Source organism: Rhinolophus hipposideros, assembly GCF_964194185.1.
Source record: "Rhinolophus hipposideros genome assembly, chromosome: 17".
NCBI classification, from domain to species: Eukaryota; Metazoa; Chordata; class Mammalia; order Chiroptera; family Rhinolophidae; genus Rhinolophus; species Rhinolophus hipposideros.
Genome location: NC_138063.1, coordinates 57,769,550 through 57,783,259, shown reverse-complemented (window position 1 = coordinate 57,783,259; position 13,710 = coordinate 57,769,550). Strand labels below are relative to the sequence as shown.

Here is a 13,710-nt window from a genome sequence, read left to right as displayed (position 1 = left end):
TCCTAGAATGAAGGACCCATGGGGGCACCCATCCCAGCTGGGGGACCCATCCCAGCACCTGGACTCCTGCCTGGCTCACAGAAGGTGCTCTTCACTACTTGCTGTGGGTAGAAGAATGCATGAATGAAGGAAGGGTGGACTTCTTTGGCCATCTCTCCTATTAGTAGAAAACAAGGAAGGCGCCGACTTCTTTCTTTGGACCTACTATGTGTCAGGCTTACGTTCTCCTGAATACTCCTCATTGTTGGTATGTCCTCAAGTTGCAAGTCCCGGAGCCAGTCAGTGGCCCTTTGGAGAGAGGGCTAGAGGGTCTGAGCCCCAGACCTTGGCCCCCCTCCTTTGGCGTCTTTCCCTTTCAGCCGGAGGTGGCACTTGCGTTTCATGGCTGTGAGAAACAGCATGTGCTTGCATCTCATCCAGCCCTGTCCTGGGCCTGCTGCTGCTTGGGGACAGTACTAGGGACAGATATGCAGGGAGGGGTGCCTGGTGCATTGCTGCAAATCCTTCTTGCCAGCAGGTGCTAAGCACCCTGGGCTGCTACTTGCTGAGTGGGAAACCTGTGCTCTTGGAACGTAAAAGAACACGTCAATTTTATTTTATTTTATTTTATTTTTTTTTTTTGGCTGGGTACAGTGAACTTTATTGACGGTGCATGACAAGGCTGGGCTCCCTTAGCCCCTACCCTTTAGGGGGGTCTGGGATGGAGACGAGGTCAGGAGATTCTCAGTGTGTTGGGGGATCAATTTGGGAAAAGGACTCTACAGTAGTCGAGGGCCTCTCTTCCTCTTGCTGGGGCTGGAGGTCCAGGGGGCTCTTACTCCTTGGAGGCCATGTAGGCCATGAGGTCCACCACCCTGTTGCTGTAGCCAAATTCATTGTCATACCAGGAAACGAGCTTGACAAAGTGGTCGTTGAGGGCAATGCCAGCCCCAGCATCAAAGGTAGAAGAGTGGGTATCACTGTTAAAGTCGCAGGAAACAACCTGGTCCTCAGTGTAGCCCAGGATGCCCTTAAGGGGGCCGTCCGATGCCTGCTTCACCACTTTCTTGATGTCATCGTATTTGGCAGCTTTCTCCAGGCGGCAGGTCAGATCCACAACCGACACATTGGGGGTGGGGACGCGGAAGGCCATGCCAGTGAGCTTTCCATTCAGCTCAGGGCTGACCTTGCCCACAGCCTTAGCAGCGCCAGTAGAAGCAGGGATAATGTTCTGGGAAGCCCCTCGGCCATCACGCCACAGCTTCCCAGAGGGACCATCCACGGTCTTCTGGGTGGCAGTGATGGCATGGACTGTGGTCATGAGTCCCTCCACGATGCCGAAGTTATCATGGATGACCTTGGCCAGGGGGGCCAAGCAGTTGGTGGTACAGGACGCATTGCTGACAATCTTGAGGGACTTGTCATACTTCTCATGGTTCACACCCATCACAAACATGGGGGCATCCGCAGATGGGGCAGAGATGATGACCCTCTTGGCTCCACCCTTCAAGTGGGCCCCTGCCTTCTCCAAGGTAGTGAAGACCCCAGTGGACTCCACAACATACTCAGCACCAGCATCACCCCATTTGATGTTGGCGGGATCTCGCTCCTGGAAGATGGTAATGGACTTTCCATTGATGACAAGCTTCCCATTCTCAGCCTTGACTGTGCCTTTGAACTTGCCATGGGTGGAATCATACTGGAACATGTAGACCATGTAGTTGAGGTCAATGAAGGGGTCATTGATGGCAACAATATCTACTTTGCCAGAGTTAAAAGCAGCCCTGGTGACCAGGCGCCCAATACGGCCAAATCCGTTCACTCCGACCTTCACCATCGTGTCTCGGGGTCGTGCTGGTACTGCGCAGGAAGACGCGGCTGTCTGTCGAACGGGAGGAGCAGAGAGCCAGAACACGTCAATTTTAAAACATTTACTGAAGTGGGACCCACACAGACCAGTACAGGGACCATAGTCCGTGGCTCAATGAATTGCGACACAGTGAGCAAACCTGTGCCACCCACCACCCAAATCAAGTCTCCAGCTGGCCTACGTCGCCCCACCCCTCTACCCTCCGTCCTGCACAGAGATGACCCTCTCCTGTCTGCCTGTGTGCGGTCAGACCGCATGTCTGCGCCTGTACTGGCGTTTGTGTCTGCGAGGCCCTTCTGTGGGGCTGCCTGTAGCAGTCATCTCTTCTGTTTGTTTTGGCGGCGTTCCTCTGCTCGTGGTGGCATCACCATTCATGTATGTGTTCTGCTGGTGGTGGGCATTTGGACTGCTGCCAGCTGCGGGCTGTTATGAACATACCCTGAAGTGGAGACATGGGTCATAGGGCCAGGTGGTTCAAGTCACCATTTTAAAAGCTGGCATCTGTTATGTCCTGTGAGCCTGGCTCGCCTGCCCTGGGCCCCCGTCGCTCCCTGTGGAAGTCCCTGCCACTGGGAATGTGGGCCCAGCTCTACTGCTGCTCTCCCTGAGTCCTGTGACCTGTGAGCCTGTCTCAGTTGTTCAGGGGGGCTCCAGGACCCCAAACCACCAGCTCTCCTATCTTCTAGGCGGGACACTGACCTATCAGATCATTACGTGGGCACTTGGCTGTGCCAGCGCCCTTGGCTCCCACTGCCCCAGTAGCCCCCTGCATTTGTAGACATGGCTTCCACTGCCTCCCTCCACAGCACCTCCTCTTCCCTCACCCTTGCCAATTAGAGGCCTCTGTGCATCTAGGCAAAGGACAGTGTCCCATCCATTTGTGTCTGCCTTTCTAGGGTGGCAGCAGGGGGAGATGGGCTTGAGGGCCACCTGAGGTGTGCATGATGCCATGCTCTGGCATTTGGTGGCTGTGACCCCACACATCACTCAGCCTCTGAGTGGGTTGTGCGTGGGTGTGGAGGGTTGGAGCTGGAGCTCAGCATCTGAGGGCGTCATGTGTGCAGGTGCTTCACGTTATGTATCTAGTCTCACCACAAGCTCGCAGGGTGCACACCATCGTTACCGCCATTCCAGGGGTGGGGGGAGACTGAGGCACAGAGAGGACCGGGAAGTAAGGGGCAGGCTGAGACATGAACCCTATCTCCCCCAGCCCTCCAGGATTAGAGGGACTAACTGGGGGTGATGCCAAGTAGCTTGCGGTACTGTGCCTGGCACACAGGCAGGCTCAGTCACTGGATGGGGGACTTGATTGTTTGGGGGTCACGAGACAGAGCCTGGGACGAGGGATGGGGCCCTGTGTGGGGGTTGGGTTGCAACATGTGCAGGAGCACCACAGTTCACCTCCTGCCTGGCATGGGGGGCAGTGGGCAGCAGGCCCACGAAGAGTAGCTCCTCTTGTATTCCACTGGGAACCTGAGACGCAGATGCCCAGGGCCACACAGTTCCTGTGCTGCTAATGTGGTGGCTCTCATTTCCCTAGGGCTGGCAGCTGGTGGAATGGACACCCTGCAGGAGGTAATCTGGGCTAATGGGAGTACAACGCTTTCTCCAATCTTGGTGCCCAACGCCAGTGTGCCACATCGCTGTCTGTTACTGCTCTACGAGGACATTGGCACCTCTAGGTGAGGCAGTCACAGCCTTGCAGAGCTGGCTGGCTATGTGTGAGTAGGTTCTCCTGGAGTGTGTGTGTGTGTGTGTGTGTGTGTGTGTGTGTGTGTGTGTGTGAGAAAGAGAGAGAGAGAGAGAGAGAGAGAGAGAGAGAGAGAGAGAGAGAGAGAGAGAGAGGAGAGAGGCACAAGGGGTGGGGCTGGGGGTGGGGTGCAGACACAAAGACACAACCTCACCAGTGAGCTGGCTTCTGTACCCATCTGCTAGGGTCCGGTACTGGGACCTCTTGCTGCTCATCCCCAATGTGCTCTTCTTCATCTTCCTGCTCTGGAAACTTCCGTTTGCTCGGGCCAAGATCTGCATCACCTCCAGCCCCATTTTTATCACCTTCTATATCCTGGTGAGTTTACTCCAATTGGTGACAGAAAACCCAGCTTCAATTGACTTAAGCAAAAAAGGGAAGGAAGTATTAATTGTCTCTCTAATGAAAAAGCAGTTCTTCAGGTATGGCTGGATCCAGGGGATTAACTGATGTCATCAGGACTCTGTCTCTTTCTGCATCTCTGTTCTCCTCCGGCCCTACCTCGGATGAGTTCTCCTTATATGGTGTCAGAGATAGCCCGGAGCAGCTCTGAGCTAACACACTGCCTCCATGCCAACTGCAGTGAGCAGTACCTCGTTCCTGATGGTACCAGTGTCGATCTGAGCTTCCCTCTGATTGGCCCACATTGGGTTCCAGTCCTGAGCCAATTACTGTGACTAACAGGGAAAGGGATACTTTGGAACTGGGAATGGGGTCACCTCAGCCAGCCCAGAGGACGGTGGTCACTAGAAGAAAATTGGGGGACCATTACTAGAAGGAAGAGGAATGGATGCTGGGTGGGGAAAAATACCCACTGGGCCTCCATCTTTCCATCTGTCCATTTGTCCATCCACTCACACATTCTGAGACCTCTTTGAAGCGGACTTCCTTCTAATTGGGGGGGGCCTGCATTCTCCTCACTCCGTAGTTCTGGTGGGTGTTGCCTGGGAGAGGCAGCAGGGCTGCAGTTGAGAAGATAGCCCCAGGTTTGGGCCTCACGTGCAGGCTGTCCAGCTTCCTTCCTTCAGGGGTCAGGACCAACTGACCAGAGTCCTCCCCTCTCTGTGCCTCTTACCTACCACTGCCAAAGAGAGCTGAGTGGCTCCCCGGTCTCCCCCTTGTGGCCTGGCTCAGTACTTCCCAGTGGACAGGCAGAGAAGCAGGGCAGGTTGTGGGGAAAGTTGGAGGCTATTGGTGGAGACCCCAGGGGCTGCCAGCTGACTGAAGCCCTCCCCTATGAAGTGGTGGCGAGCAGGGGTGGGGATCAAGGCCTGCTTTCTTCTCTGCCCTTTTCCACTGCCTCTCTGACCATTTACTTGTTTGTGTATTTATTCAACAGATATTAAGCACCTACTGTACGTCAGGTAGATGCCCTTTCTGGGGGAGTGGGCAGGGGAAAGGGACCCAGGGCTAATGCCCGAGAACATGAGGCAGGGCTAGGGGAGTCAGCACTGGCCCCACCCGCTTTCTCCTGGGGACTTCATCCTGGAGAGGAGGTCGTGGTAAGAGTGCACTTGGGTAGAGCACCTCCAAACCCTAGCTGTGCTGAGTGAACTTGGGCCAGTGGCTTCACCTCTATGCCTTGGTGCCCTTCTACGTGATGTGTGTTGGATTTGCTTTAGCACGTGGTGCTCCTGTGAGCACAAGATGACAGCGAGCCTAACTCCTGCCTTGTGGGGGCTTGGTACACAGTAGGCACATGGCAGTTGGTTGCTTCTGCAGCCTGCCCTGTTGAGTGATGTTGGCCTCCTGAAGGCTTAGACATGGATTTCAAGGCACAAAGGATAGAGTGTATATGAATCTGGGCTCTTTTGTTTGTGTCAGAAAACCAAACTTAAACCCACAGAAGCTGGAAGGAATGTATTGACTGAGAAACTGACATACCCCAGGGCTGTGGGCACGGCTGGATTTGGGTTCAGTGATGCTGTCTAGCACTGTCTCTCTCTCTCTCATCTGCACGTCTATCTGATGGCTCTGTCTCTAGCAATCTCCACACCCATGGTAGCCAGGTGGCCCTAGCAGCTCCAGGCTCGCATCCCCTCAGCTTACTTTCTCAGTGACTACACCTGATGTCCTGGCTGTGACTCGTCCTCCTGGGGTCCAACCCCCATCCCTAAACCAGGGGAATGGCATACACGAATGGCCAGCCCTGGGCCACAGGCCAGTTCCTGAAGCCAGGAGTGGTGGGGTCAGCACTCCTCCCCCACGACACACACACACACACACACACACACACACACACACACACACACACACAAAACCATGTGAAGGAGGAGGTGGGGAGAGGAATGAGGCTATTGCCAGAGGAAGGGGATGGGTAGTGGGCTAACAAAAGCCACAGATGCCAAGCACAGGAAGTTCTGTAAAACCTGCCGGTGCAGCACCTCTCAGAGGGTCTGCGATGCCTCTTCCCTCTGGCCTCCTTTCCGCCAGCTCCCATGTCTCAGAATTAAAACCATTAATGTGACAAGACTAACAGCAGATATGGACACAGCCCTTACTGGGTGCCAGGAACACTTCTACATTTATTTACCCATTTGATCCCCCAGATGCCATCGGTGCTATTGTTACCTCTATGTCATAGATGAGGAAACAGGCACAGAGGTGCGGTTACTTGCCTGAAATCACAGAAGCAGGAAGCAGTAAAGCTGGGATTTGAACTCCAGCAGTCTGGCTCCACCATGTCGCCTTACTGACCATTCCGGGGCTGTCAGTGTAGCTGGGATACTGAGGCCCAGGAGGGGAGGGCCAGGTCAGTGGAGGGTCTCCCCGCCTCCCGACTTGTTTAATTTGGAATCCTTCCATTCTTGAGGAATCAGCGCCTGCAGATGTGGGATGTGGGTTTGCCGTCCCTGCAATCCCCAGAGATTTCCCCCACTCCACCACACTCCCTTCTCACCCACTAGGTGTTCGTGGTGGCGCTGGTGGGTATCGCCCGGGCCGTGGTGTCCATGACGGTCAGCACCTCAGATGCTGCAACTGTTGCTGATAAGGTGTGGTTGGGCCTGCCAATAGGGGGGTGCAGAGCACTGGGAAGAGGGGTGACTGGGCCCCCAGGCTGACACTCTGCCAACTCTGTGTCCAGATCCTGTGGGAGATTACACGCTTCTTCCTGTTGGCCATCGAGCTGAGTGTGGTTATCCTGGGCCTTGCCTTTGGTGCGTCTGCTGCTGGGGCCAGTACTCTTCCTGCCCTTCCCTGGCTGGGGGCCAACCCTACCACAGTCACTTGGGGTGGCCCCCCTGCTGACTGACCAGCACGTTTCTTCCAGGTCACCTGGAGAGTAAGTCAAGCATCAAGCGAGTGCTGGCCATCACCACAGTGCTGTCCCTGGCCTACTCTGTAACCCAGGTAAGGGGGGGGCAGGGTGGCCGCAGGGGCTCACTGGAGGGCCTGCAGTCAGTGAGGGCGAGGCCTCCACCACCTCCTTGTCCTGGGTCAGTGTTTGAATGTTTATCAGGTGCAATGTTCTCAAACTTTAAATGTATCTAAGAAATCACCTGGGGTGCTTGTTAACAAGGCAGGCGCTGCCCCCTGCCCCATGATGGGCCTGTTATGGGTGCTGGAGCTAGATGGGCAGAGTGTGGCCGCAGAGCAGGCTGGAGCAGGAACCTCTGAGGGCCAGGCCTGGGCTGGGTGGAGGTGGAGAGCTTCAGGAGCTCTATCTGGGAAGACCCCAGGGAGGGGCCTTTCCAGGTAGAAGCAGCCTGTGAGCCCTCCCCTGTCTACTCCTGCAGGGGACACTGGAGATCATGTACCCTGATACCCACCTCTCAGCTGAGGACTTCAACATCTATGGGCACGGGGGCCGCCAGTTCTGGCTGGTCAGCTCCTGCTTCTTTTTCCTGGTGAGTTGGAGGGTCGACCCCTGTGCCTGGGTACCCTAGAGGTAGCCAGGTGAACCAGGGCCTGGATTCCTTGGTACTGGGCCTAGCTCTGGGCCTGGTGCTCCCGGGCATCCTTCTCAGCCCCACTCTGTCTCTACAGGTGTACTCTCTGGTGGTAGTGCTCCCCAAGACCCCACTAAAGGAGCGCATCTCCCTGCCTTGTGAGCAGCTCTGGGACATGGCTGGGTGCAGGGTGGTGGGGGTGAGGGTGGGGGTGGGGGGTGGGGGTTCTGTTTGGGCCACTGTGGCCTGGAGCTGGAGAGCCCTGGGTGGGAGGGCGGGTGGCCTCCTGGGAGGCCCAAGGGTTCCCAGTGACACACTGGGGATGAAAGGTAGAGGAGAGGGCAGGACCTCATGCTCCCAAACCCCTAGCCCGGAGGAGCTTCTATGTGTACGCAGGCATCCTGGCGCTACTTAACCTGCTGCAGGGGCTGGGGAGCGCGCTGCTTTGCGTGGACATCATTGAGGGCCTCTGGTACGTAGGCCTGGGGCTCAGGGAGGGGAGGGGAAAGCCCCGCCCTACGAGGCCCGCTCTGACCGGATCCCCTCCCCCAGTTGTGTGGACGCCACCACGTTCCTCTACTTCAGCTTCTTCGCGCCCCTCATCTACGTGGCCTTCCTCCGGGGCTTTTTCGGGTGAGTCCTCCCGCAGGGGCATGCGGAGCTAGTGGGCTGGGGCTAGTAGCGGAGCTCCCGGCTTCCCCACCCACTACCCTGAGTTGGAGGTCTATGGGCGCCTCGTGTGGCTGCCAGCAGGACTGCGACTTCTGCTTCCTGCGCGTGCCTACAGGCATGGTACAAGTCCAGAGCCTCCCTGCCCAGGGTGCAGGTGCAGGCTAGGACAGGAGCTAGAGGAGGCAGATGGAGTGTATACAAAAAGGTTGCACAAGTAAGTTCGCGAACTTTCCACTAGGCGCTTACATGGTGGAAAGTTCGCGAACTTAATTGTACCTTTTCGTATATGTACATACATATACACAGTCATGCACCTATAGACATATGTACACATATATGTATATATATACACATATATACAATATACACATACATATACATGTTACATATGCAACACAGATGTGTGTATACGCTTTCCCCACAAGAGAGACAGTGGCTATGCACATTTTTCTGCACTTGCTGTTTTTCATTTAAGAATAGGTTAGTTCATACTTTCAGCATGTATTCACTGTGCCTTGTACTGCTGTAGCCGCATACACAAACGGGAACAAAGTAAACGCAAATGCATGCGTTCATGGAGTTCATATTCTAGCTGAAGGTGACTGGGGAGAGGAGCAGGGTTGAGAGGAGTCTAGTGAGTATTTGAGTGTGGGGTGGGGTGTACTTTTGTGCACATGAGTGTTTGTAGGTGTGTCAGGGAGAAGACATATGGGATTGAGGGTTGGTGAAAGTGAGGGCATTTTTCCCTAAGCCCACCCTTCCCCACCCACCAGGTCTGAGGGTGGGATAAGGGATCTCCCGCTGGGTGAGGGCTTTAGAGGTGGGGTGACAAGGAGTAGCTTGATCCCATCCCAACATCAATCTGGCCTCAGGCTCCTGTTTTAAATTGGGTGCAGTGCTTTCTTCCTTAGAAAGTAATGCTGTCGATTGCAGGATGGGGGAACGCACAGGGTAGTGTAAGAGCTGCAGGGGTAGAGGTCACAGCCAGTGCTTGCTGAGCACGTTGAGTCAGGTACTGTTTCAGGCTGTTCACTTGCCACAAAGAGCCTCTCAGGTTGGCGTTGTTCTACCCATTTTGGGTGAGAAAGCAGATACAGAAGCTCTACACAGCCAAGTACACACACAGCCAGGATAAAGAAGGCTGGGTTTTAGTCCTCCACAGTTCAAGTGATAGGGACCTCGGGGTGGGTGTTAAGCAGCTGTTAGTGTGTTTCCTCCTAGTCTGATAGCCTCATTGCCCAGAGGGAGGGCCTTTCCGGACTCAGACAGTGGGACTCCCCCACCCTTCTAACCTCCCTACCAGCTCAGAGCCCAAGATCCTCTTCTCCTACAAATGCCAAGTGGATGAGACCGAGGAACCGGATGTGCACCTTCCCCAGCCCTATGCTGTGGCCCGGCGTGAGGGCCTGGAGACAGTAGGCGCTGCCAGTACACAGTTTGACTCGGCCGGTGGGGTGGCCTACCTGGATGATATTGCTTCCATGCCCTGCCACACCGGCAGCATCAATAGCACGGACAGCGAGCGCTGGAAGGCTCTCAGTGCCTGAATGTGGCTGCCCTGGCTGGAGGGCATGCTGGGGCCTATGGAACGCTGACTGGAGAGGATGCCAGAGCACAGAGTTCTCAGGGGAGGAGGATGAGGTCACGAGACCTTGTGTGGACAGCAGCGCCATGCAGGCTCTGTCCTGCCCTCTGCGCCCCCAGTTGCCCTTGACCACCTGTGCTTTAGCTGAGGGCCACCTCCCCCTTCCACCTGCCCTCGCCCTGCTCAGTGACATGGCCCAGACTTTGATCTCCCAGAGCCAGGCCTGGCTAGGCTGGCCAAGGTCACCTCCTTTCTTCAAAGGAGAGAGGAGGTACCCAGGTCTGGTCTGACTACCTCCCTACAGCGCTTTGGCTTCCTCAAAGCCCACTCTGGCAGGTGGACTGAAGTGTATATATTTTCTTCATCTATTTTTTAATAAAAAGGAAAAGGAGCAGAAGGTGTCACTGTGGAGGTTCTGCTGGAGGAATACTGGGGCTGGTTCCTTTCAGGAGCCTGAGGGCTGTGGTGTTCAGAGGTCCTGGCACGTTCCTCTGCCTGCTGAACCCAGGGAGGCTCAACCGAGGAACACTGGCTAGTGTGCAGGCCCTGGCTGCTGGGAGGTGGAAAGGAATCATGGAGGAGACTGATGTGGACAAAACTGGTTTGTATGGGCTATCTCCCCACCTTGTTGAAGAGTATGGAGGTTGGAATAAGCCCTGCAGTTCCTGTCCTTTCTCTGCTCATGCTCTGTCAGCTTGAGCCAGCCACTTCCGCTGCCACACCTCCAGTTTGACCATCTGTGAAATAGGAATAAGAAGGCCTGTCTTGCAAGGATTTTTGTAAGGACTAGAAAATAGTAAGTGAATGGCTAACATTTGGGAATGGAACAATAATGATAACATTATTTTTAGCCTCTGGAACAGTGCTTGGCACACAGTAGGCATTCAAAGGATGGGAAGCTAAGGGACGATATTTATAATAAGAATGGATGTGATGAGCTGAAAATGGGGTAAGTCAGAATAAAGCCCTGGGATGGGAAAATGGAAATAAGAGGGAAGTTCCACATGTCCATATTGCCACTGGTGTAGCTAATTTTGAGTCACTTAGCCAAAGGAAAAAGGGAGTTGCCAGTTATGTAATTCCCACAATCAGAGGGAAGAGGTCTTGGCTGGGACTGTGGGAATGCTGAGGGTCAGGCCTGGTACCCACCTCCACTGCTGCCCTCTTTCTTAGGAGGGCACCGAGGGCACCAGCTTCAACAGCACTTTTGACAGTGGAGCCAGCATGCCAGGCTCCTCAGGATCCAGGGCCCAAAGGGCTGTCAGTGGCATGGGCATGGCAAATGTAGAGGAACAGCCAGGCAGTTGGGCTTCTGGCCCAGGGGCTTCAGGGCTGCTCAGGAATCCTGACAGGCTTCTCCACACTGCTGCGACTTCACAGTTTCCAGAAACTCCTGTTAGGTACGAAAGGTAAGCCTGTAAGTGTTGGGGGTGAGACTGGGTTTGATGGTCAAATTCCGAGCTGGGTTCAATACTGGTAGCCTTTGATGGGTACACAACCTGAGAGGTCACAGCGACAGCCTGGTTTGCTCAGTGAGATTACTGAGCAAACAGCCACGTCCATAGGAAGACATCAACAGAAGAAAGATTAGAAGCCTGTTGCTTTTTGGTTCTGATTTTAGTTTGTTTCTTTAAATATTAGGTTGGTGGAAAAAGAATTGGGGTTTAAAAGGTTAAAAATAATTGCAAAAACTGCAATTACTTTTGCACCAACCTAATAAGTAATATATGTATGTGCAAAATAAAAAAAAAGTTGAGCACTGCATGGGGGTGTACAGGAGGTGAATCTCCTGGACTTTGACATTCAGTTTCCTGTCCCCCTTCCAGAAGCACTTTGTGGCCAGGTCTCCGTGGCCTTCCAGAAGTGTGTGTGTGTGTGTGTGTGTGTGTGTGTGTGTGTGTGTTACCCCTCGTTTGGGAATGTAAATAATCCACAGCTTGTCTTCTCCACTTGACAGTTGACCTGGGCATCGTTCCCTGTGTTAGTTGCATACATTGTGGATCCACGGCACTTTATTTAACCAGTCCCCTCAGGATGGACTTTTGATTCTAACATGTTTTGCAACAACAAACAATGCAGCAATAAAAATTTTTATAAATATGAGGTATGATCAAACAATACGGTGAATGTTTAAATTAAAAAAATTTATTACAGTAAAAGAAAATTTATTACAGTAAAAAAAATTTATTACAGTAAAAGAAACATTGCCATTAATATCTTTTACTATAATAAATACTCAAAATACTCAAAATACTCCCCCTTGCATTGAACACACTTATTCCATCCTTCTTGCCACTTTCTGAAGCAGTTCTGGAAGTCCTCTTTCGTGAGTGTCTTTAGTTGCGCTCTCATGGCTGCCTCGATGTCCTGAATCTTTTTGATTTTTGGGAAAGAGCGAGAAGTCGCACGGTGCCAGATCCAGTGAATAAGATGGATGAGGACACACTGTAATGTTTTTATTTGACAGAAATTGCTGTATACCAGAAGTGATGTGTGACTCGGAGCATTGTCATGATGGAGGATGATTTAAAACACACCTTCTCTCAACTGTACTGACACCAAACTAACTGCACTGAACAAGTGGAAACTTGTCACACACTATTACTCAGGTTCCATGTGCTGCTTCCTGCATTGAAGATCCCTGCCTTTCCGTTGGATGGCACTCGGCAGCAGCATTCACTGTATTTCTTGACCACAATGGAAAGGCTCTGTGCCACACATCACTTTTGGTACAGCAATTTCTGTCAAATAAAAACATTGCAGTGTGTTGTAACCCACCTTATTCACTGGATCTGGCACCATGCGACTTCTGGCTCTTTCTCAAAGTCAAAATGATCATGAGAAATAAATGTTCTGAATCAATTGAGGACATCGAAGCAGCCACGACACCGCAACTAAAGACATTCATGAAAGGACTTCCAGAACTGCTTCAGAAAGTGGCAAGAACGATGGGATAAGTGTGTTTGAAGCGAGAGGGAGTGTTTTGAGGGGGATTAATGGCAATGTGTCTTATACTGTAATAAATTTTTTAAAATTTAAACAGTCACCATAGTTTTTGATCACACCATGTAATGCTTTTGGTAACTCACACAAGTAGAATTTCTGGAGCACACAGGCTTAGTTTCAGTTAGTTTTATAGTCTTCTGCCAGAGACTGTCCTCCAGTATATGTTCTCCTTTTCCTCCACTGGATAAACAGCTGCCTGGAATCAAGGCTACATTTTCCAGCCTTCCTTGCAGATGGATGTGGCCATGTGACTAAGTTCTGGCCAATGGGATGTAAGTATGCATGCAACTCTCTCAGAGAGAGAGGGTAAGCTCTGTTCTTTCTTGCTAACTGGGTGGTGATTGCAGTGGCTGGAGTTGTAGCAGCCATCTTGAATCACAGGATAATCTTGGGAATGGAAGCCCCTCATAACAGTGCAACAAGGTCAAAGGAGCCCATGTCCCTGACATATGGTACACCCATAACAGCCCTGGATTTCCTACTTTCAGATGACTTTGAATTTGAGAGAGAAATAAACACTTATCTTGTTTAAACCACTTTGGATTTTTCTCATACTTATAGTTGAACTTTATCTGAACCAACACAGCCTTCATAGAGACTGGACTAGTTTTAACTCCTACCAGCAAAGCCTCACTGACACTCTGCTATTCAAATTTTTGATCTTGAAGAGCCCTGCTCACGTCTGTTCTGCTTGGACCATAACTTGTATGCTGTGCCTGGGTGGGAACAGACATCATGTAGAAGAGTGACCAGGATGTGGGGGGTTCTGGAAGCCTTCATATAGTGATGGAGTTCACCATACATAGCCCAAGTACCAGTCTTACCTCCTTACTGCTGATGCTCATTGGCTGTGGGCCTTGGGCAAATCATGTCTTCTCTCTGGCCCTCAGTTTCCTCATTAGTAACATGCGGTAACAGATGACTGGTTGCCATCTGATATCCATTTTTCCTCCCTTAG

General features: G+C 52.6%; 2 protein-coding genes across 7 annotated transcripts in view; one reads left to right on the top strand and one right to left on the bottom strand.

Annotated features, from left to right (window-relative positions):
* The window catches only part of TPRA1 (transmembrane protein adipocyte associated 1), a 36,945-nt gene extending 23,656 nt beyond the window's left edge, over positions 1-13,289 (top strand). For 4 of the 6 annotated variants that reach the window (XM_081078812.1, XM_081078808.1, XM_081078811.1 and 1 more), the window contains exons 2-11: positions 3,390-3,531; positions 3,785-3,917; positions 6,506-6,592; positions 6,685-6,757; positions 6,871-6,950; positions 7,337-7,447; positions 7,587-7,647; positions 7,859-7,961; positions 8,042-8,122; positions 9,465-13,289. In XM_081078812.1, the coding sequence (XP_080934938.1) occupies positions 3,407-3,531; positions 3,785-3,917; positions 6,506-6,592; positions 6,685-6,757; positions 6,871-6,950; positions 7,337-7,447; positions 7,587-7,647; positions 7,859-7,961; positions 8,042-8,122; positions 9,465-9,708 (1,098 nt within the window). In that variant the 5' untranslated portion in view covers positions 3,390-3,406 and the 3' untranslated portion in view covers positions 9,709-13,289. The remainder of the gene's footprint in view (positions 1-3,389; positions 3,532-3,784; positions 3,918-6,505; positions 6,593-6,684; positions 6,758-6,870; positions 6,951-7,336; positions 7,448-7,586; positions 7,648-7,858; positions 7,962-8,041; positions 8,123-9,464) is intronic. The other 2 variants (XM_081078810.1, XM_081078809.1) reach the window with 1 other exon arrangement.
* Positions 618-1,880, bottom strand: LOC308509782 (glyceraldehyde-3-phosphate dehydrogenase-like). Its single transcript, XM_081078295.1, has one exon. The coding sequence runs from the start codon at positions 1,814-1,816 to the stop codon at positions 815-817; it is 1,002 nt and encodes a 333-aa protein (XP_080934421.1). The 5' UTR covers positions 1,817-1,880; the 3' UTR covers positions 618-814.
* Positions 13,290-13,710: the final 421 nt, after the last annotated feature.

What these genes read in the sequence shown, in the direction of transcription:
- LOC308509782 (XM_081078295.1), bottom strand. Translation starts at nt 1,816, where the DNA reads ATGGTGAAGGTCGGAGTGAACGGATTTGGCCGTATTGGGCGCCTGGTC.